This window comes from Carcharodon carcharias, chromosome 7 (assembly GCF_017639515.1).
Source record: "Carcharodon carcharias isolate sCarCar2 chromosome 7, sCarCar2.pri, whole genome shotgun sequence".
NCBI lineage: Eukaryota > Metazoa > Chordata > Chondrichthyes > Lamniformes > Lamnidae > Carcharodon > Carcharodon carcharias.
Window position 1 is genome coordinate 29,820,222 of NC_054473.1, and position 25,056 is coordinate 29,845,277.

Consider the following 25,056-nt stretch of genomic DNA (forward strand, 5'->3'; position numbering starts at 1 on the left):
AAGAGCAAATCAACCAAGGCACATCCTTATTCACTTGATACAGGGAAGTAGAGACCTGGAAACAATTACCTAATTGTTCTTTTTCATGAGCTTTAATGCAAGAAGACCTCCATTATTCAAAAACAAACTATATTAAGGAAATTTTAGGTAAAAGCTTAGGCACTTGGTGTTTCATCTTGAGTTCAGGGTCCAAATGGGTTTTCACTAGGGTTTGCCTATTATCCTAAGAATGCTATCATAGGCTATTAATTGTAAAAACCATTGTTTATTTACAGATCTATACACATCTCAGTACACTACATGAGATTGTACTTCTGCTTCTCACCAGTTCGCAGTTACTTAATCATGTGACATTGCATCATAGTTAAATCAGTATAAGGTGCTCCTGATGTTAACCCTTCACTCTATATCAGCCCCCCACCCCACCCCAAAAAAGTCTCAGACTTCACAGGGTTGGTCTGTGATGCATGCATGCTTTTCTGTTCAATAATAAGAGTTCTGCATAACATACAAGGGTTCGACAATTTCTTTATCCTTGTGTCTCAATCTTGCCAAGTGTTGACTTATTACTTTTAGTGTTGTCCCTCCTAGTTCTTGTAACTGGATGGTGGAAGGTTGTAATGTGATATTTTAAGCCATTTTACTTCATCAGATAATACTGAAACACCTGCATCAGTATCTAGCTTGAATTCTGTGGGGTGATCATCAACTTCTAATTTAATGCTCCAGTACTACTGTTTCGTTAATTTCTCCTAAGAAGGTTATTTGTTTTTTTTTCCTTGGCTCCTCCATTTCTAGGATTTTACTTGGTTTTGTTGTTATCCCTTTCTTCCTATGAGTCATAGGAACTTTGGATCTGCAGACTATTTTAAAACATTCTAACTTCCTACAGTTGTGGCAGTCAGCTCCCCCTGCTGGGCATTCTTTCCGCTTGTGCAGGGTTTTCCCACCACACCAAAAGCATTTCAAGATGGCAGTTGTTATGTTTTTTTCCCAATTTCATGGGCTTTTGCGTCCTTTTTTTTGTCTGACATACTGAATGGCTTCACTCATTTTTTCCAAGGGACATAATTTTCCTCATGAACAACCTCTCTGTTTTGCTTCCTGAGCTGTTTGCCACACTATCTGTACTGCCTTTGCGACAGTTAAATCTTCCCTCATTTACAAAAGATCTAATAGATGACTTCAACCACTATACGATTGTTTATTACTTCATCTCTGAAGATCCCATAGTCGCAATTCTCTGTGAGTCTACAGGTTACTTGTAAATGAATCCATGGATTCACCATTTTTGCCTTCTCTTATCAAATTTCGCTCACTCAATGATCAAATTTTTTTGAACACTCAAGTACAAATCAAATGTCTGGAAGATTTCGTCATGTGAGTTCGAAGTTTTGCAATAACATCATTGGCAATGGCCTCTACTGCATAGCATAAAATATTGACCTGATCATTCTGTTCCTTCCTATGTAAACCTGAAGCTGTTCTGTATCTAGAGAATCTCTTCTTCCAATTGTTCCAGTATTGAACATTTTGCTTCAGAAAGCTTCAGAATGATTCTAGGAGTGGCAATATAGGCTCCATGCTTACCCTAAGCTCTGGGTCCATTGCTGCTTCAGTACTTTGGCTTGTAGATTGTGATCTGTCCTTACTACTGTTTGGACTCGGGGTCCATGTCTGCTTGTATCCGCAGCACCCACAATGCTTTGTTCTCAGATGAGTCTTCAATACTTTTTCTTCTTGCCCTTTTTCCAAGGATTTGTAAGTTTTTCAGGTCTGCAGCCTTCTCAGAGTTTTTCTGAATCTTTATGCTCTGTCCACTGCCACCATGTTTTGTCTTGAGTTTGGGGTCTAGATGGGATTTCTTTAGAGTTTGTCTGTTACCCTAAGAATGCTATCATAGACTCTTATTCATAAAAACCATTAGTGTTTACTTACAGATCTATATACATCTCAGTACCCTACGCAAGGTTGTACTTCTGCTTCCCACAAGTGACACTGCATCATAATTACATCAGTAGTAACATCAGTATCAGATGCTCCTGATGTTAACCCTTTACTCAACACTTGATTCAATTTTTAGAGATAAATTTATTGCAATTGCATGCAATTCACCTTCAGTAGCCTGTTGAAAGTAATTGGCAAAACTAACCCACAGAACATAGCTAGGTTTGAATTGAATTGGGACTAAAATTTGAATTGAAGCCCGAAAAATCTGGTTCCAATGTTCATGTGGCTGCATGGAATAACCTTTCATTGTTTTGGTTTACTTTTAAATTGTCAGTCATATACAAGTATACTATTTGTGGCAGATATTTTATTGCTGAAACATTAAAAGGGTCATGCTTAGTATACAGATAAAATTGCACTAAACTGAAATTAAGAAGTTAGAAAACTGTCAGTATTTAAAGTTTAAAACATGCACGGTTTGAAATGAAGTCATATTATAATAATAGAACCTAAAGATGATTGTTGCTGTCAAACAGCAGTCACCACAGCCCCAAGGTATCACTGTAGGAGCTCCTTAGGGAAGTAGCCTTGACCCAGCTTTTTGCAAATAGTTTGACTCATCATTGGCCTTCCATCCATCATAAGGTCAAGAATGGGACTGATGATTCCAGTGTTCAGCTCCATTTACATCTCCTCCATAATGAAGCAGCCCACGCCAGTCTACAGCATCAGCTTGATAACATCCAAACTTGAAATGCCAGGTGGAAGGTAACATTTATGCTACCTAAGTGCTAGGTAGTAAAAAGAGAAACTCTAGCCATCTCCCCTTGAAAGTCAATGGCACCACTAATGCAGGGTTTCTAACCGTCAACATCTCAGGGGTCATCATTGACCAGAAACTGAAATGGATCAGCCAAATCAACACTGCCGCTGCAAATGTAAGATAGAGGCAGGTTACAATCTCCTGATCCCTGGAAGCCTTTCTACAAGCTTCCATACAGAAATGTGACGGAAGACTCACTACTTGTCCGGATGGGCACAACCGTAATAACACAAGAAGTTCCACACCATCCATGGAAGAACAGATGGATAAAAGCAGCAATGTCATGGGAACAACATCATCTCGCTAAGCCATTTATTATCCTGCCTTGACATACACCTTCACTGAACCAACACCCTTGCATTCTTTACCTAATATCATTGTGGGAGCACTGTCAAAGAGCTGCAGTGGTTCAAGGAGAACTACCATCAATTTGGGGCAACTTTGGTGCGATAATAATTGACCTTTCCAGTGCTGCCCACAATCCAGGAAAAATTTTATTAAAAAAAATGTCAGTAATACCATACTGTCCAGGTTCAAAGTAAAATTTAATGAAAATTCTGTGACAAAATGAACTTATAGATAAGTAGTGGTTAGATAAGTACCCACTCAGGAACTTTAAATAAAACAAAAGATTACTCACTTGACCAGTAGAGTATCAGTAAGTAAAGATAAAAAGTTCACATAAATTCATATAAGCTGTGGAATATGCTACCTTGGTAACACTGAGTTTTTTTGGTCCAATTATTTTTAGCATCTTATTAACCAAGCTTGAAAGAAATGTTGAGTTGTGGAACCCCTAAGTTTTCCACAATGAATTTTATGGAAGTCAAAAGTACACAGCAAATAGCCTCTGAAAAACGAATTTTTGCTTGGTTGAATTTAACATAATTACATTTTATTTCTGGGTTATTCAGTCGAGCCTATCAAAACTTGTGGTGATTGCAGTACTCCTGAACGCAACTCATAAATGACAGTTTATGCTCCAGCAGAAAGCTGAAATTACCCCAAATGAGTTCACAAATATGTGTAGGTTTTATATTCTCAATTTAAATCATCAGATATTTCAACACCATTCACGCAGTACTAATATCATTCATTTGTTTGTTCTTGAATGAATGTTTTTTTAAACACTTGTCTGCATTAAATGTCATCTACCATTGTTCTGTTCACTTACATATTTTGTCATATTCATTGTTTGGTTCCTGACCTATGTCATCAGGATAATTTATCCCTCAGAGTTCAGTATAATCTGTTAATTTGGCCAGTTGGCATTAAGATTTGAGTTCAAGTCTTAATGCAAGTTGAACAAAATAAAGACTCAAACAGATCTCGAGAAGTCACACTTGGCACTCTTTACTCTAATTAGCACCTAACCAGTAGGAAGCAGCTGCATCTTAATCTGTCAGCTAATTTTTTAACCTTTCCCAATTCTGCATTTAATTTCCACAACTTCAAGCTTATACACCTGCCTTGCATATATATGTACAAGCCTTTCATAACTGTGTACAATATATTTTTGGAAGTCAAGGTGTAGCATGTTGCAGCGCTTACAGTCCACTTGGGATATCACTTCCTCAAAAATATAATCAAGATAGTCATTTATGATTACCTTTGTCCCCAATCTAGGTTGGTTGATTTTATTAGGTTATTATGCAGGCACTTCTTATATTTACTCCTCGATAATTGTTTTTTTAACCTATATTAATATGATTCTGGGTTGTAGCTAACTTATTGAAAACATACACCATTTTAACCCATTTCCAATCCTACATGTCCATCGATGAAGAATCACAAAGCTGAACTGCTGTCTTCATTACTATTGGGGATCAATGCCATCTATCTGAGCTAGTTTTTGTAGAGACTGACAAGCGGTAACGCTGGGTGAAGTCACCAAACAATTTTAAGCATGCCACTAAAAAGCAGGAGCCAATAATAAAATAACAAATGGCTTGTATGACGACCTATGACATGGAACTAATTTTCAACTATGTGAATAAAGCAGGCATTCTAAAAGAAATTTAGAAACATTTTTAATTTCTTTAAAAGGCCTGCTTAATTGAAAGGAGATCAATTGCAATTTTCTTGCAAAATAAGAAATTCTGCTCCACATGATCTGGCGACCATTGACCTGCACGCAGTACCAACAGGAAGCTAAGAAAGAAACCATTTGGCCAGACACAAAGGAAAACTGCAGACACAAAGGACAGCTACAAGCAGAGGACCTGGAAGGTGAAGGCCCAGATGCAGGCACAAAGAGAAAGCAGACAGAGACAGAAAGAGGAACGCACCAAACTCTTGTGAGAAGAAGCAAATCACTCTCAGGAAGAGGTCAGTTTTTTCTGTTTGACAGAAAAGGAGACAGGAGCTCTTGAAGGCAATATGCAAGTTGGCTGAAAAAGCTGCGCGAATAGCTCAAAGACAAAGAGTTGGGCATTTTCCCAGAAGTGACCAAATAGTGAACCGGGATATTTTTGATAGGTCAATTGAAAAGGAATTCTGGAAAAGTATGCCACCAGGACTGTCATGGGAAAGGGAGTTCATACAAGTGTGGCTTGCTGGTGACAACCGAGATAAAAGCTATTTTTATTTTTATTCATTCACGGGGTGTGGGATCCACTGGCTGGGCCAGCATTTATTACCCACCCTAGTTGTCCTTGAGAAGGTGATGATGATCTGCCTCCTTGAATCGCTGCAGTCCATGTGGTGTAGGTACACCCACAGTGCTGTTAGGGAGGGAGTTCCAGGATTTTAACCCAGTGACAGTGAAGGAGCGGCGATATATTTCCAAGTCAGAATAATGAGTGACTTGGAGGGGAACTTACAGGTGGTGGTGTTCCCATCGATCTGCTGCCCTTGTCCTTCTGTGTGGCAGCGGTTGTGGGTTTGGAAGGTGCTGTCTAAGGAGGCTTGGTGAATGCATCTTGTAGATGGTATACACTGTTGCTACTGTGTGCCGGTGCTGGAGGGAGTGAATGTTTGTGGATGTGGTGCCAATCAAGCAGGCTGCTTCATCCTGGACAGTGTCAAGCTTCCTGAATGTGGTGGGTGTTGCACTCATCCAGGCAAGTGGAGAGTATTCCATCACACTCCTGACTTGTGCCTTGTAGATGGTGGACAGGCTCTGGGGAGTCAGGAGGTGAGTTATTCGTCACAGGATTTCTAGTCTCTGACAGTATTTATATGGCTAGTCAAGTTCAATTTCTGGTCAATGGTAACCCCCAGGATATTGATAGTGGGGGATTCAGTGATGGAAACCCCACTGAACATCAAGGGGCGATGGTTAGATTCTCTTTTGTTGGAGATGGTCATTGCCTAGCACTTGTGTGGTGTGAATGTTACTTGCCACTTATTGTCCAGGTCTTGCTGCATATGAACATGGTCTGCTTCAATATCAGAGGAGTCACGAATGGTGAACATCGTGCAATCATCAGCGAGCATCCCAACTTCTGACCTTATGATGGACGGAAGGTCATTGAAGCAGCTGAAGATGAAGATAGTGAGGACACAACCCTGAGGAACTCCTGCAGTGATGTCCTGGAGCTGAGATGACTGACCTCCAACAACCACAACCATCTTCCTTTATGCTAAGTATGACTCCAGCCAGTGGAGAGTTTTCCCCATGATTCCCATTGATTCCAGTTTTGCTAGGGGTCCTTGATGCCACACTCGGTCAAATACGGCCTTGATGTCAAGGGCAGTCACTCTCACCTTACCTCGGGAGTTCAGCTCTTTTGTCCATGTTTGAACCAAGGCTGTAATGAGGTCAGGAGCTGAGTGGCCCTGGTAGATAGGACTTCTAACCTTCGTGAATAAAGAACAGCATATTGTATAACTGCATAGTGCCACATTTGTGTGAGGAGTGATGCGAATGCTTGTGGTTGCGTATGATGTATCTTTGTGGTATTGACTATTTCAATTCAAATTTACCTTTTTATTTGAAATATCATTTGACAGTTAATTCATGTGTAATTTGCATTGGCTCTGATTCGTGTTAAAGTAAAAACTACAAAAAGTGAATTATTTCTGATAATTTCCTCATTCGAGGGTCATTCCGTAAATTTGGTTATTTTGGTTTACAATTCCCCCACATTTTTACCACTCTTTGGGTAAACAAGTTTCTTCTAAATTGCCTATTGTATTTCTTGCTGACCATCTTATATTGGTGGCCTTCAGTTATCCTCTTCGCCACAGTGCAAACATTCTCTCTGTGTTTACTTTATCAAAACCTTTCATAATTTTAAATACCTCGATTAGATCACCCCTGAGCCTTGTTTTATCAAGCATCCATTAAATTTTCTTTTGTCATTCCAACACAATGAGCACTCCAACCAGGTTCTGGACTCCAAAGCTGTTATTACTCAAATATACGTAACTTACAGGTTTGTGCAGTCTTCCAGCAATGTATAAATTCTTCCAATAAAGAAGGTCTTCAATCAGAGTTCCTGTACTGATAACTCCATATTTGATTATCTGAAAAAATAAAGAGTATTTCATGATAATTCCAGATTATTCATATATCATATTAATCTTAGTTGTCATCGTTGCCTTTATTATATTAGAATCCGGAAAGTGCTCTAGTTATGGTACTTTTCAAAATTTTGCTGAAAATACTGTGCAAAATACATTGTTTCTAATCAGATATTTAAATGCTGGGAATTCATTAATATATTTTGTTGTAATGATCTTTAAAATGGCTGTAACTGGAAATCTCTCTTCAGTTTATAGCTTTTGCAAGAGAGATTTTACTGTGATGATCTCTTCTGTATTGGCAAATTCTGATTAATATCTGAAGTGAATTACAATCTATGGGACGGCATTTCACATAGGGTGTACGGCAAAGAAAAGGCCATTCAGCCGAACCTGTCCATGTGGGCCTTTATGCTCCACCTAAGGCTCCAATCATCTTTCCGCATATAAATCTACCATTGTAACCTTCTAATCCTTTCTCCCTCAGATGTTTGTCTACCCTCCTCTTAAATGCAACTATACTATTGCATTCAACCACTCCTGAAGGTGATGAGTTCCACATCCTCACCACTCTTTGGGTAAACAAGTTTCTTCTCAATTGCCTGTTGTATTTCTTGCAAACCATCTTATATTGGTGGCCTTAAGTTATCCTCTTCAAACATTTTCTCTGTATCTACTTTATCAAAACCTTTCATAATTTTAAATACCTCTAATAGGTCATCCCTCAGCCTTGTCTTATCAAGAGAAAAAGAAATCCAGCCTGTTCATCATTTCCTGATATGTATACGTACGCATTTCTAGCGCCATCCTTGTAAATCTTCTCTGCACCCTCTCCAGTGCCTCTATAATATGGCAACCAGAATTGCATGCAGTACTTTAATTGTGGTCTAATCAAGGTTCGATACAAATTTAGCATAACCTCCCTACTTTTCAAATCTATCCCTCTAGAAATAAAGCCTAATGCTTGGTTTGTTTTTTTTAATGGCTTTGCTAACCTGTGCTGCAACTTCTAGTGATTTGTGTAAATGCACACTGTGATCCCTTTGTGGCGGTGGCATAGTGGTATTGTCACTGGACAAAACCCAGGGTAATGCTCTGGGGACCCAGGTTTGAATTCCACCACAGCAGATGGCGAAATTTGAAATCAATAAAAAAAATCTGAAATTAAAAGCCTGATGATGATCACGAAACCATTTCCAATTGTCATTAAAACCCATCTGGTTCACTAATGCCCTTTAAGGAAGGAAATCTGCCGTACATAACTGGTTTGGCCTACACGTGACTGCAGACCAACAGCAATGTGATTGCCTCTTAAATGCCCTCCGAACAAGGGCAATTAGGAATAGGCATAAATCCTGGCCTAGCCAATGACATCCACATCCCATGAACAGAAAAAAAACTTAGACTCACACCTTCCAAGTAATGTGATCTCCCTATTCTTCCTATCTCACGTGTGTATGCTGAACTTCATTCACCAATTATTTGCCCATTCTGAAAGTTTATTTTGCTCCTGTAATTTGTTGTATCTTTCTCAGAATAGATTACTCCCCTCTCCCACCAATTCGATGTCATCCCCAAATTTAGAAACTGTGTTTTTGATTCCAAGGTCCAAATTCTTAATCTAAATTGTGAACAGCAGTGGTCCATGCACTGATTCTTGTGGAACACCACTTCCCACTTTCTGCCACTCTGAATAATTAGGCTTTACTCCCACTTCTGCGTTTTGTCTTGAAGCCAGTTGCAATACATTCTGCTTTTCCCCGACCCCACATTCTCTGACCTAATTCATTAGTTTATTTTGGGGTATCTTAGCAAAGGCCTTTTGAAAATCCAGATAAATTACATTCCCCGTATTACCATCATCCACTCTGTTACCTCCTCAAAAAATTCAATAAGGTTGGTGAAGTAAGGTTTTCCCTTCTGAAATCAATGCTGACTATTCATTATTATACTTTTCTTTTCCAGATGTTCTTCTATTCTCTCCTTTTCCAGGGATTCCATTACTATTCCTACCACTGATGTTAAATTGACTGGTCTATAATTCCCTGGGCATGTTCTCTCCCCCTTCTCAAATACAGGAATTACCTTAGCTAACCACCAGTCTTCTGGCACAACATAAACTTTTCCTAATGAGTTATTGAATATGTGTATTAATGTGTCTGCTACCTCTTCCGAAGATTATCTTAAAATGCATGGATGCAATCCATCTGGAACTGGGCTTTAGTCCTCTTCTGTATTTGATTAGTTTACTCAATACAAACCCCTTTTTTTAATTTTAAAGTCACTTATTCATTATTCATCTCATCATTCAATGTCATGTCTACCTGTGCTACCTCCCCAGTAAATACAGAGACAATACAGAATTTAATATTTCTGCCATTTATCTGTCTCTCTCTTAATGGTTCTATTCCCATCCCAGCCTTCCTTTTTTATTGATGTGCTTGTAAAATATTTTAATTTATATGTTCCTTGATAATTTAATTTCATTGGGGAAAATTTTCTCCCGTCATGCGGACTGTGCGGGAGCAGGCACAGGTGGGCCAATTAAGACTGCTCAGCGTGACACCCGGAAGTACTCAGCACTCCTTGTGCGAGCGGGTGGAGGAGGGAGAGCTGGGGCCTGCGCTCTTTTGCGCATGTGTGCGAAATAGCGCAGAAATCTCCCTGAGGCATGGAGCCGCCTCAGGGAGATTAGCTTGATTATGAAAACTTGAAGTAAAGAATAAAAAAAAATTCAGACAGTGTCACATGAGCTGGGACACGTCAATGAATTTTAATAAAAATTTTTATTAAACTTATAAACCCTTTATGTAACCTCATCCCACTCGCGGATGAGGTTCCATAAAAAATGCGAAGGCTGCCTGGGCTCTTCGCCTGCCCGCTAACCTTAAGGTTGGATGGGCAGCCCTTCAATTGGTATTTAAATGGCCTTAACAGGCCTCTGACAGCTCGGTGGACTCGCAGCCAACTCCAGAGCGCGCCCGCCGAACTGAAGATCGGAATGACGTGCAGTGACATTGGGACACACACCCAACATCACCGCACGTCATTTTATGCATCAGAGAGCGAGGCCTGCCCTCCGCATGCTGACCAGAAGATTCAAGCCATAGTTCCTCTTCGCCTTCCTAATTTTTTTTTTACTTCTCTCCTGATCTCTTCGAATTTTCTCTTATCATGCACTCCTCTGTTGTCTATGTACTTAATGTATGACTCTTGCTTACCAACAATTGTTCCCTTATATATTTGATATTGATCCATGGAGTCTCAATAGTGTCTAGTTGTTCTTTCCTTTTAGGTGATTATATATTCTCATGCACTCTGTTGAATACTGTTTCTCATTGCTGTTCCACATCATTGGTTGCAAATGTTGTTGTCCATTGTATATTCCCAAGTTCTACACTCAGCCCCTCAAAAATCAGCTTTTCTCCAATTTATTTTTTTGTCAGACTTGGCGTCACGCATTTGTTCCTCTTCTCTGATCAAAACAGGTTCAACCCTATGTTGTGTACCTTATACAGAATGATTTGATTTGGCAAAGCTCCACACAATTATTATTATTTTATTAATTGAACCAATTTCCAATTCTGTGAATAAAGCAGGCATTCTGAAAGAAATTTAGAACCCAATCATAATGGCAGCCTTCTCATCAAGTATACGTAAACATTAGTTTGATGTTCTGCCAAATGGGATAATGGGGGTAATTTATATTAGTAAATAAGGCAGACTTGCATTTATAGTGTATTTCACGACCTCAAGACATTCCAAAGCACTTTACAAAATGGTTTACTTCTGAAGTGTTGTCACTGTTGCAGTATGGGAGGTGTAGCAGCCAATTTGCGCACAGCAAGGTCCCACAAACAGCAAGGTAGTTATCTACTTTTGAGTGATATTGACAGAGATAAATATTGCCCAGGACACCAGGGATAACTCCCCTGCCCTTCTGTGAAATAGTGCCATGGGATCATTTCCATCCACCTGAGAGAGCAGATAAGGACTCAGTTTACCGCCTCATCTGTCAGTGCAGCACTCCCTCAGTACTGCACTGTAATGTCAATTTACATGTTTGTAATCAAATCTCTGGAATAGGTCTTGAACCACAATCTTATCACACAGAGACAAGAGTGCTACCAACTGAGGTCTAAGGAACAAAACTACTGCATTCATACATAACAACTTTATTGTTCTTTCACAAAATTGTAAAAAAAAAACTACCATTTGGAGTAGACAAAGCTCTCCAACAGTTGAAAATACCTTAATAAAGACAATAGCTAGAATATTTATAACTCCATAATTATAAAATCAGACTTTCTTTAAAAAAAGGGTCCTGACCTGCTTTTGATGTGGAATTAAATTATAACCTTATCTAGTGAATACTTAAAAGCAATTAGAAATTGTGGCTTAAATAATGCTGTACATTATAAGAACATAAGAAAAAGGAGCAAGAGTAGGCCATTTGGCCCCTCAAACTTGCCCCGCCATTCAATAAGATCATGGCTGATCTGCCCCAGACCTCAACTTCTCTTTCATGCCAGCTCCTCATAGCCTTCAGCTCCCTGATATTTCAAAAGTCTAGCTACCTCCTCCTTAAATACTTTCAGTGATCTAGCCTCCACAACTCTCTGGGTTAGAGAATTCCAGACATTCACTACCTCTGAGAGAAGAAATTTCTTTGCATCTCAGTTTTAAATGAGTGTCCCCTTATTCTGTAACTATGTCCCCTAGTTCAAGATTCCCCCACTAATGGAAACATCTTCTCAACATCTACCCTGTCAAGCCCCTTCAGAATCTTGTACATTTTGATAAGATCACCACTCATTCTTCTAAACTCTAATGAACAAAGGCCTAACCTGTTTAGCTGTTCTTGATAAGTCAACCCCTTCATCCCAGGAATCAGCCTAGTGAATATCTTTTGAATTGCCTCCAATGCCAGTATATCTTTTCTTAAATACGGGGACCAAAACTATACACAATACTCCAGGCACAGCCTCACCAACACCCTGTACAGTTGTAACAAGACTTCCCTATTTTTAAACTCCAAGCCCCTAGCAACACAGGCCAAAATTCCATTTGCCTTCTTAATTACTTGCTGCACTTGCATGCTAACTTTTTCTTGCACAAGAACACCCAGATTCCTCTGTGCTGCACTTTTTTAGACTCTCCATTTAAATAATGGATTTTTGATTTTGATTTTTCCTACCAAAGCGCATGACTTCACACTTTCCTACCTTAAACTCCATCTGCCAAGTTTTTGTCCACTCACTCAACCTGTCTATATCCCTTTGCAGATTCCTTTTGTCCTCATCACAACATGCCCTCCCACATATTTTTGTATCATCAGCAAATTTGGATACATTACACTCTACCCCCTCTTCCAAGTCATTAATTCAGATAGTAAATAATTGAAGCCCTTGGACTGATCCTTGTGGAACTCCACGAGTTACATCTTTCCAACCTGAAAAAGGCCAATTAATCCCGACTCTGTCTTCTGTGTGTTAACCAATCCTCAGTCCATGCTAATACATTACCCCCAATACCTGAACTCCTATTTTGTACAATAACCTTTGATGTGGCACCTTATCAAATGCTTTCTGGAAATCCAAATACAGTACATCTACCAGTTCCCCTTTATCAACTCAGCTTGTTATATCCTCAAAGAACTCAAGCAAATTTGTCAAAAATGATTTTCCTTTCACAAAACCATGTTGACTCTGTTTGATTGTGTTAAGCTTTCCTAAATGTCCTATTTCTTCCTTAATAATGGACTTTAGCATTTTTCCAACGACAAATATTAGGCTGACTGGCTTATAGTTTCCTGATTTTTGTCTCTCTCCCTTCTTGAACAGTGGTGTCACATTAGCGGTTTTCCAATCCACTGGGACCCTCCCAGAATCCAATGAGTTCTGGAATATTTCAACCAATGCCTCCACTATCTCTGTAGCCACTTCCTTTAAAACCCTTGGATGCAGGCCATCAGGTGCTGGTGACTTGTCTGCCTTTAGTCTCATTAGTTTGTCAAATATTTTGTCCCTCCTGATAGAGACCGTTACAAGATCTTTCCTCCCATTAGCTCCTTGCTTAACTGATATCTTTGGGATGTTTACAGTGTCCTCCACTGTGAAGACCAATGCAAAATATTGGTTTAAATTATCCGCCATTTCCCTGTTCCCCATTATCAATTCTCCAGTCGCATCCTGCAAGGGTCCCACAATCACTTTAGCTACTCTGTTTTTTTTATATACAGTACAATATGTCTATACTTCTAATACTTATAATACATATCATCCAATTTACTGTGAACAGTGTCAAAACAGCGTGCGTATGTACAGATACATACACACACAAACACACACATCTTTTATAGATTCATACAAAATGCAAATCATTGCTTCCTACAGTTATAGTGCTTTACTGATGTAGGTAATACAACACTTGATGCAATACAATGGATAATATGTTTCTCATTACATGCTTTCAACCAAGATTAGATACATTTACCATAGATCACGGTGTGGAAGTTGGTCAACATATAAAACAACCCGTTTTTGGATGCCAAAATGCATGTTTAGGCCTATACTCGGTGTATCAGTCAATCCTCCACTTTTCAGCTAATAAATATATGATTAGAGTTATACTTGCATTAGGAGTCAGCCTCAATTTTTCAGCGCAGAAATGCATGCTTTGGGTTATACTTGCCTTATAAGTTTGCGAAAGGGATCAATGGCAATACAGACTGTGTCGCCAAGAAGATGCATGGGAGTTTAAGACACACCCACAGAGCAGACCATGCATGGCGACCGACGAACAGAAATTTTTTCACATTTCAAAATGGTGATCATCTATACCATACTGGCAGTTCACATTTTATACACTGTATATAAGTTGACCCTGCTTTTGGAAGGATTTTTTTGAAAAGCTTCAAAGGTCAACTTATATGCCGTGATCTATGGTATTTCCTGTGGTTAGCAATACAAAGCTACATTTCTTGTTGAGCTCACTTACCCTGTCATCACATGGCACTAATGTATTGTAATATATTCCAGCTCCATAATTATTCTGTATTTTACTAACATGGTTTGGTCCAAAAAATCTCAAAAATGAATAATGCCGGGGGTTTTTCATGATATTCATTGTATGCCAAGTGACAGGATCATCCACAGCAAAGATAAAATCCAGCATATTGTTCTAAAAGTGGGAAAGTGAACAACACATTTAGATAAAAAGAAAACATATAAACCTTCAGAGTAAATATAATTTGCATTATTTTACCTATAATTAAAAAGCACTGCAACAGACTAAGTAGTGTTAGCCCATCATTAAAGGAGCTGAAGAAACTCTACTATTTCACCAAATGGGCCAAATTTTGAGACTACTTTGCACTTTGGCCTACATACTTGCTCAATCTGAGTTTGTGCATTGTCATTTTGTTTTTCACCCATCATGACAATTTAAACCTCATAATTTGTGAGCTGAGTAGAAGGGTAGATATTGAGTGAGACAGTGAGTACTATTGATCTGAGTAGTTTAGGTGCAAATACAAATCATAGAAAGAGGCATCGAAGTGTTTGAGACAAAAAAGAGACAGAAAGCAATGGGAAGACAAGAGATGCACAAGGCAAAGGTTGTAAAAATAATGAATGAAAATCGCCACACAATGGAGAGACCTGAAGCCAAGAATATGAGCTTCGTTAGACTCATTACTTTTAAAGATTCTTTTCTGCATCACACCCTGTCCTTAGTTTTACTCTTTACTGTCATCTCAATTACATCAAAGCATTTCATAATTGGTTAAAACTTGCTGAAAAATAATTATAGTAATAACTTAATTGTCAAGCTATGAATTGCAGTTGACCATGTATGGATACAATAACCTAACAGTTAATTGATCTGAGAGCAAGGGAGATATCTCCATTACTTTTGGTCACATCATTCCAGTGCTAATGTGTTTCATGTGAATACCAATGGAGCAAGTGGAAGGTTTTCTTTTTGCCGTCAAAATTTCCCCTATAACATAAACCATAAATGGAGACCAACAATGAAATCCCAGAAGGTCTGAGTTACTGAAGTGTATTTAAAGAAAAACTGATTGCCATGACAAAACCAGACATGATACATTTTCTGTAGCTGATGGCATTGTTCTCATAGAAACTATGGGAAACAGATGACCCCTTTTCTATAAGCTTATTTCACAATGTCAACTGTACTTTTCAGACAATATTTTCTTTACAAATATTAAATTCACTGATTATGAACCTCCAGAGTATATGTCATAGTATTAGCCCCTGAAATATTATAACATTGCAGGTGATCCTACTCAGTTGGTTAGTGTTTATATAACACCAGATTCTCCTTGGATAATTATGTTTATATATTTCTGATATTACCATGGCAATATTACTAATGTAGGGATGGTAGTTCACTACAATGCAGTTCAACGTTATGATTGTATCTCTTCCATTTTAAGTATTTAAATTAGGTGCAATAGTAGAATTTTTAAAAAGAGAAGAGAGATCAATGTTGTCCAATAGAAATTACTGACTGGCCACAAGTGTGGCAACAGTGGCAGTTTTAGCCATATGTGCCCATTTTAGTAATAAACATCTTATATCACGTGTATTGTCAGTGTATGTATGGCACATGTTTATATTTACTTAAAATCTATCCCAATCAATAACCAAGTGAAATAATGCATTCATGATCAAAAATTAGGCGCACAGTCTGCTTTTCATCTGACCATTTTACCAACAAAAGTACAAAGATGAAAGTACGTATACGCTGTGTGAATATAAGTATTGAGATCACATGCCTTACAAATTTCTATTACTCACAATTTATTGACTAAAGGTAAATGCAATCAATCAGTCACATCTGGATTCCCAATAAGCCGCATATGTCTGGATGTTTCGAATTGGTTTCTTTCCTGCAGTGACTGTCCACAGTACTCGATATAGTAGCTAATCTATTGGACAACACTGGCATAGAAAAGTGGTTTATAGGTGTCATAATTCAAATGAAGGAACAATTGTTTAATATCAATCTAGTTGAGCATTTATAGGCTCACTACACAAAACTACCAGCAAAAATTGACAATCCTGCATAGAGGGACCACTCAGATTTCTGGAGTGGAAATTAGTTAAGTGGAGGATGCTCATCTAAGGTTAGCGGAGCACTTCACACTGCAGCTCAGTACTAGAATCCTAAAGTGGGAAAATATTCCATTGCCTACAACTAATATATCTTCTTATGATGGTTACACCCTGCACCCAACTCCCTGCTCAAAAAATACCATAGGACAGAGAAGACATTTTATAATAGCTTATAAAAGAGAGGAAAAAAGCTTTGGTATATCCTGTAATGCTATCAACCTTTCAGGGTTTGCCCTGTTCCTCATAATTGAGAAAGCAAAACTAAATAATTCTCTTCCCTTTCAGCTGTTCAGATTTTCAATCAAACTGTATGTCCTGAAAGATAATGAGATGAGGTAGTTTAGATTAAGAGCTACTGAGTTCAAAATTACGCCACAACTGTAATCTTGGCAACATACCATCAAAAACTCTCTCTATTTTTAGCATCATTAGAATGGTAGGCTGGGGAATCTTGTGGCGCAGTGGTAGCATCCCTATCTCTGAGCCAGAAGTTCCAGGTTCAAGTCCTATTCCAGGACTTGATGACCACAGAAGGCGTGTTCATATCGTGGCCAAACAGGTTATCAACCTGCAAATCCTTGCAATATGCCCATGGCAGGCAGTAAGAGCAGGAAAGTCACCAGGTCAGCCAGACTCTGCAGAAGGCAACAATAAACCATTGTAGTACCTGGCCAAGCATAACCATGAACCAACACATGTAAGTTCATGGCTGCCAACACATGAAGGGCACAGTATCTGAAGAGAGAGAGTACGAAGAGTCTAACTTACTCACACACAAAGTTTCTCTCACTTATCTCCATATGATAGAATTAATAAGTGTCTATTCCCACCATACAGTAGTGTCATTTAATAAGAAAGGTCCTTCTGTTTAGTCTTCCCCATCTGAGAAAGTGGAGAGTCTCTCCAGCTGCATGCAATAGAACGATTAATAAAGGGACTCTCTCCCTTTATAATAGCGTCAATAAGAATTTATTTTATTTTCCCATTAAAAAGCTCATGATTGCAGTTAATAAATCTCTCTCCCTATAAGTTATTACCATGAATAAAAATTCCTCTCCCACACCTTAGTAGTGTCACTGATAAGGGTGTGTGTCTCTCCATATGTCAGTACCATTAATAAAGGCCCCTCCATATTAGTACCATTGAAAAGTTTTCTCTACCCATATTATAGAAACATAGTTGGGTTACAGCACAGAAGGAGGCCATTCAGCCTGTCAAGTCTGTGCTGGCTCTCTGCCAGAACAACTCACCTAGTCATACTGCCCTGCCTTTTCCCCATAGGGCCTGCAAATAGTTTCTCTTCGTATAATTGACCAATTTTCTTTTGAAAGCCATAATTGAATCTACCTCCACCACACTCTCAGTCAATGCATTCCAGATAGTAACTACTCGCCACATAAAATGGTTTTCCTTTGTCACTATTGGTTCTTTTGCCAATCACCTTAAATCAGCGTCCTTTGACTCTTGGTCCTTCTGCCAATGGAACAATTTCCATCTACTCTGTCCAGAACCCTCATGATTTTGAACACATCTATCATATCTCCTCTCAACCTTTACTTCTCTGAGGAAAACAACCCCAGTTTCTCCAGTCTATCCAGATAACTTAAGTTCCTCATCCCTGGAACCATTTTTGTAAATCTTTTATGCATCCTCTCCAATGCCTCCACACCATTCCTAAAGTGTGGTACCGAGAACTGGACAGAACATTCTAGTTGAGGCAAAACCTGTGTTTTATACAGGTTTATCATAACTCCCTTGCTTTTGAATTCTATGCCCTATATTGTCTTTCTACCAAAATTAATCACTTCACAGCGTTAAATTTCATGTCACTTGCCAACCATTTTGCCAACCTGTCTTTGTCCTCATGAAGTCCATCGCTCACAGTTCACAATTCTTGCAAGTTTTGTGTCATCTGCAAATTTTGAAATTGTGCCCTGCATACCAAGTCTAAAGCATTAACGTAAGTAAAGAAAAGCAGTGGTCCGCTCACTGACTCATGAGGAATCCCACTGTATACGTTCCTCCAGTCTGAAAAACAACTGTTCACCGCTACTCTGTTTCCTGACACCCAGCCAACTTTGTATCCATGCAGCCACTGTCCCTTTTATTCCATGAATAGAGAGGTTATGCTTCAATCATACAGGGCATTGGTGAAACCACATCTGGAGTGCTGTGGAGTCCACTAGTCTCCTTATTTCAAGAAGGATGTAAATGTGTTGGGAACAATTCAGACAAGGTTTACTAGACTAATATCTGGATTGGGCAGATTGTCTTATAAGGAAAGGTTGGACAGGCTAGGCTTGTATATGCTGGAGTTTAGAAGATTAAGAGGTAACTTGATTAAAACATATAAGATTCTGAGGGGTCTTGACAAGGATGTTTCCTCTTGTGGGAGAATCTAGAACTAAGGATCACTTTAAAAATAAGGGGTCACCCATTGAAGACAGAGATGAGAATGTTTTTCTTGCAGCGGAGTCTTTGGAACTCTTTTCCTTAAAAGATGGTGGAAGCAGAGGTAGATAGAATCTTGATAAGCCGGAGGGGGAAAAGGTTATCAGGGATAGGCAGAAATGTAGAGAATTGAGGTTACATCAGATCAGCTACGGAGCAGATTTAAGGAGCTGAGTGGCCTTTTTTTTTTACTCATTTATAGGATGTGGGCTTCGTTGGCTGGGCCAGCATTTTATTGCCTATCTCTAGTTGCCCTTGAGTAGGTGGTGGTGAGCTGCCTTTTTGAACTGCTGCAGTCCATGTTGTGTAGGTAGACCCACAGTGCTCTTAGGAAGGGAGTTCCAGGATTTTGACCCAGTGACAGTGAAAGAATGGTGATATATTTCCAAGTCAGGATGGTGAGTGACTTGGAGGGGAACTTCCAGGTGGTGGGGTTCCCATCTATCTGCTACCCTTGTCCTTCTAGATTGTTCTGGTTGTGGGTTTGGAAGGTGCTAAGGAGCCTTGGTGAATTCCTGCAGTGCATCTTGTAGATGGTACACACTGCTGCTACTGCGCGTCAGTGGCAGAGAGAGTGAATGTTTGTGGATGTGGTGCCAATCAAGTGGGCTGCTTTGTCCTGGACAGTGTCAAGCTTCTTCAGCGTTGCGAGAGCTGCACTCATCCAGGTAAGTGGGGAGTATTCTTTTACATTCCTGACCTGTGCCTTGTAGATGCTGGAAGGCTTTGGGGAGTCGGGAGGTAGATTCGTCGTCACATGATTCTTAGCCTCTGACCTGCTCCTGTGGCCACACCAATCTTCAGCCACAGGTGCCTAGTGAATGATCCAACTCAGTCTCCTACGGAGGACCCCAGCATCACAGATGCCACTCTTCAGCCAATTCGATTCACTCCACATGATATCAAGAAATGGCTGAAGGCTCTAGATACTGCAAAGGCAATGGGCCCTGACAATATTCCGGCAATAGTACTGAAGACTTGTGCTCCAGAACTTGCTGCGCCCCTGGCCAAGCTGTTCCAGTACAGCTACAACACTGGCATCTACCCAGCTATGTGGAAAATTGCCCAGGTATGTCCTGTACACAAAAAGCAGGACAGATCCAACCCAGCCAATTACTGCCCCATCAGTCTACTCTCCATCATCAGTAAAGTAATGGAAGGGGTCATCAACAGTGCTATCAAGCAGCACTTGCTTAGCAATAACCTGCTCACTGATGCGCAGTTGGGTTCCATCAAGGGCACTCAGCTCCTGACCTCATTACAGCCTTGTTTCAAACATGGGCAAAAGTGACGAGGTGAGGTGAGAGTGACTGCCCTTGACATCAGGGCAGCATTTGACCGAGTGTGGCATCATGGAGCCCTAGCAAAACTGGAGTCAATGGGAATCAGGGGGAAAACTCTCCACTGGTTGGAGTCAATCCTAGCACAAAGGAAGATGGTTGTGGTTGTTGGAGGTCAGTCATCTCAGCTCCAGGATATCACTACAGGGGTTCCTCAGGGTAGTGACCTTGGCCCGACCATCTTCAGCTGCTTTATCAATGACCTTCCTTCCATCATAAGGTCAGAAGTGGGGACGTTCGCTGATGATTGCACCATTCATGTTCAGCACTATTTGTGACTCCTCAGATAATGACGCAGTCCATGTCCAAATGCAGCAAGACCTGGACAATATCCAGGCTTGGGCTGACAAGTGGCATGTAACATTCGCGCCCCACAAGTGTCAGGCAATAACCATCTCCAACAAGAGAGAATCCAACCATCGCCCCTTGACGTTCAATGGCATTACCATCACGGAATCCCCAACTATCAACATCCTGGGGGTTACCATTGACCAGAAACTAAACTGGACTAGCTATATAAATACTGTGGCTACAGCAGCAGGTCAGAGGCTAGGAATCGTCCAACGAGTAACTCACCCCCTGACCCCCGAAAGCCTGTCCACCATCTACAAGGCACAAGTCAGGAATGTGATCCCCACTTGCCTGGATGAGTGCAGCTCCAACAACACTGAAGAAGTTGGACACTGTCCAGGACAAAACAGTCCGCTTGATTAGCACCACATCCATAAACATTCACTCCCTCCACCATCGACGCACAGTAACAGCAGTGTGTACCATCTACAAGATACACTGCAGGAATTCACCAAAGCTCCTTAGACAGCATCTTCCAAACCCACGACCACTACCAGCTAGAAGGACAAGGACAGCAGGTAGATGGGAACACCAACATCTGGAGGTTCCCCTCCAAGGCACTCACAATCCTGATTTGCAAATATATCACCATTCCTTCACTGGGTCAAAATCCTGGAAGTCCCTTCCTAACGGCACTGTGGGTGTAGCTAAACCACATGGACTGCAGCGGTTCAAGAAGGCAGCTCACCACCACCTTCTCAAGGACAACAAGGAATGGGTAATAAATACTGGCCCAGCCAGCGAAGCCCACATCCCGTGAATGAATTAAAAAATATAGATATATATGGCTAGTCCAGTTCAAGAGGCAATGGTTTGATTCTCTTTTGTTGGAGATGACCATTGCCTGACACTTGTGTGGCGCGAATGTTACTTGCCACTTGTCAGCCCAAGCCTGGATATTGTCCAGGTCTTGCTGCATTTGGACATGGCTGGCTTCAGCATCTGAGGAGTCGCGAATGGTGGTGAACATTGTGCAATCATCAGGGAACATCCCTTCTGATCTTATGATGGAAGGAAGGTCATTGATGAAGCAGCTGAAGATGGTTGGGCCGAGGACACTACCCTGAGGAACTCCTGCAGTAATGTCCTGGAGCTGAGAAGACTGACCTCCAACAACTACAACCATCTTCCTTTGTGCTAAGTATGACTCCAACCAGCGGAGAGTTTTTCCCCTGATTCCCATTGACTCCAGTTTTGCTAGGGCTCCTTGATGCCACACTTTGTCAAATGTTGCCTTGATGTCAAGGGTAGTCACTCTCACCTCACCTCAGGAGTTCAGCTCTTTTGTCCATGTTTGAAACAAGGTTGTAATGAGATCAGGAGCTGAGTGACCCTGGCGGAACTCAAATTGGGCATCAGTGAGAGGGTTATTGCTAAGCAAGTGCCGCTTGATAGCACTGTTGATGACCCCTTCCATTACTTTACTGATGATGGAGAGTAGACTGATGGGGCAGTATTTGGCCAGGTTGGATTTGTCCTGCTTTTTGTTTACAGGACATACCTGGGCAAGTTTTCACATAGCTGGGTAGATGTCAATGTTGTAGCTGTACTGGAACAGCTTGGCTAGGGGCGCGGCAAGTTCTGGAGCACAAGTCTTCAGTACTATTGCCGGAATATTGTCAGGGCCCACAGCTTTTGCAGTATCCAGTGCCTTCAGCCATTTCTTGATATCACATGGGGTGAATCGAATTGGCGGAAGACTGGCATCTGTGATAATCTTTTAAATGTGGCATCTGTGATGATGGGGAGCTCTGGAGGAGGCCGAGATGGATCATCCAGTCGGCACTTATGGCTGAAGCTTGTAGCAAATGCTTCAGCCTTATCTTTTGCACTGATGTGCTGGGCTCCTTCATCATCAAGAATGGGAATATTTGTGGAGCCTTCTCCTCCAGTGAGTTGTTTAATTGTCCACCACCATTCACGACTGGATGTGGCAGGACTGGAGAGCTTAGATCTGATCCGTTGGTTGTGGAATCACTTTGTTCTATCTATCATTTGCTGCTTATATTGTTTGGCATGCAAGTAGTCCCGTGTTATAGCTTCACCAGGTTGACCTCAATTTCAGGTGTATCTAGTACTGCTCCAAGCATGCCCTCCTGCATTCTTCAATGAACCAGGGTTGAGCCCTGGCTTGATATTCTTGCTCATTTATTCGTATGAGCTCTAACTTCACTAACAAACCTGTCACAAGTTATCTGGGATTTAATCACATAATTTTGGAAGTCCATATACACCATTACCCTAATCGTCTCCGTTACCTCATCAAAAAACTCAATCAAGTTAGTTCAACATCCATGGTACTGACTTTCCTCAATTAACCCACATTTGTCCAAGTGACTGTGAATTTTGTCCCAGACATCAGTACCACTGATGTATTGTTTCCTCGTCACATACCTCCCGCAGATTGGTACAATTAATAAGGATCTCCATCCCAGCCCATGTTAGTACCGTTAATAGACAGCCCCCGTCTCCCTCACTTACACTTGGTCCCGGGTGCCCTGTCTGTCCGAACAGGCCGGAGCCGTAAGCAAAGGCCAGGCTCAGGTCCCGGGGGAAGTGGGCCAGGATCCTCCGCATCAAGCCACTGTTACTCTGCAGCATAGGCAACGACATGGCGGCCCGCAGACTGCCGCGCACACAGCCCCTTCCGCGATCAATAAGGGCCTAGCACAAGCCCCGGAGTAAAGTTATGAACGAGGCGACTCCATGGTGTCAGAGCGCCGAGGGCTGCGCTGGGCTCCGGCCGCCCATAGCACGCTCACCCCTCCGCCTGCTGGCGGGAGGAGCGAGCTGCAAGTTGCACAGGACATGGAAAGTGGGACAACTTTGTTCACCTCCTGTGGTATTTTAGATGGTGTATCAATGCCCAGTATTCTGAACTAGGAATTGGAAAAGGGATTGGGAAATCTTATGTCACTTTTTATACGTGTGTCCCTACTACTAAAACTGCAACTTGCATTTAACTTAATAAAATGTCCCAAGGTTTTTCCCAGGAGTGTTATAAAGATAATATTTGACATCAAGCAACATAGGGCGATATTAGCCAGATGCCCCAAAGCTTGGTCAAAGAAGTAAGTTTTAAGAAGAGTCTTAATGAGGGAAAGAGACGCAGAGAGATGTCATGAGGGAATTTGAGTTTAAGGCCCAGCCATCAATGATGGGGCAATAAAAATTGGAGATGCTCAAGACGCCAGAACTAGAATACCTCAGAGGGTTGTGATGCTGGAAGTTATTATAGAGATAGGGTGTGAACTAGACCATGGAGGGATTTGAAAACAAGGATGTGAATTTGAAAGTCTAATGTTCAAAATATTAACCTAACTTTCACTTTGAAATGTTTTCTGTTGCATTTTGTATTTGTATTCTGTTGTTCTACACTAAATTGAAACATTTTAATCCATATTACCTCACAGCAATTCAAGGGCCAGGACTATGTCCCACATCCACAAGGAAATCAATTTGGTTTGGAATTTCTGTGTTTCTACTTGAATGGAATTTATGCCAAAATGTACTTGCAATTTTATGCCAATATTGATTGCTTCAAAATTTTCTGACTGTTTTATCAGTGTGTGACAAGCGTAAACTTATAAAATCAGTCCAAGAAAAGTTGGAAGTTATGCCATGTTCCATCTTAAGCCCTTTAAATGTGAAAATGAATGTTTGAAGCCATTAGCTATCACTGATGTACATTAGGCGCAGAAATACGAGAAATGCAATAGTGGAAGTTCTTAATTTTTATATGTTAAAAATACAGTGAAAGACACAGAAAGTAACTTATCTTGGTGGATTCTTCTGAGCGAGGCAATAAAAAGTAAATTGCTTTAAAATATTATCATAAAACACCAGCTTCTGTTAAAACTTTGGGCACAAGTTTACAGGCTGTTCAGAGCTGATATAAATGTAGAAAACTTGAGTTCTTTGATCTTTTGCATGAGTGTTGAGCTATATTAATGAGCAGCCATGGTTTTGATGGAAATTTCACTAATCATACAAAAGATCAAGGAAATTTGGACAAAGTGTAGCATCTTGCATGTGCTTCAACTTTTGTGCTCAAAATGGGCAGACAAGTGGCAGACAGAATTTAACACAGAGAAGTTTGAGGTGATGCAGTTTGGCGGAAGGGATAGAGAGAGGTGATGTAGAGTTAATATGCACAATTCTAAAGATTGTGCAGGGAGGGACCTGTTGATACATGTACATAGATCTTTGCAGCTGGCAGGACATATGGAGAGAGTGGTTAGCAAAACATATGGAATCTTGGGTTTCAAAATAGAAGCATTGAGTATACAAAGAGGGAAATTGTAACAAACCTTTTTAAATCTCTGGTTAGGCCACATCAGCTAGAGTATTGCATCCAGTTTTGGTCACTGTTATGGCTGCAGCTGAGGTTACCCCTGGACAAACCTGATCCCAGAGTGGAACCCAGCTTGATAGATCCTAACTTTTATTTGTTTGTTCAGATACGTGTAGAGTAGCTACTTAATAGAGTCACAGGAGTCAGCTGATGAACTTTTAACAAAAGAATAAATCG

At 40.6% G+C, this 25,056-nt stretch overlaps 1 protein-coding gene across 2 annotated transcripts in view; it reads right to left on the reverse strand.

Annotated features, from left to right (window-relative positions):
- The window catches only part of tamm41 (TAM41 mitochondrial translocator assembly and maintenance homolog), a 34,787-nt gene extending 11,499 nt beyond the window's left edge, over nt 1–23,288 (reverse strand). The window contains exons 1-4 of one of the 2 annotated variants that reach the window (XM_041192744.1): nt 23,007–23,288; nt 16,066–16,209; nt 14,240–14,422; nt 7,151–7,243 (exon numbers count right to left, since the gene is read on the reverse strand). In XM_041192744.1, coding sequence (XP_041048678.1) covers nt 7,151–7,243; nt 14,240–14,416 — 270 coding nt within the window. In that variant the 5' untranslated portion in view covers nt 14,417–14,422; nt 16,066–16,209; nt 23,007–23,288. The remainder of the gene's footprint in view (nt 1–7,150; nt 7,244–14,239; nt 14,423–16,065; nt 16,210–23,006) is intronic. The other variant, XM_041192743.1, reaches the window with a different exon arrangement.
- Nucleotides 23,289–25,056: the final 1,768 nt, after the last annotated feature.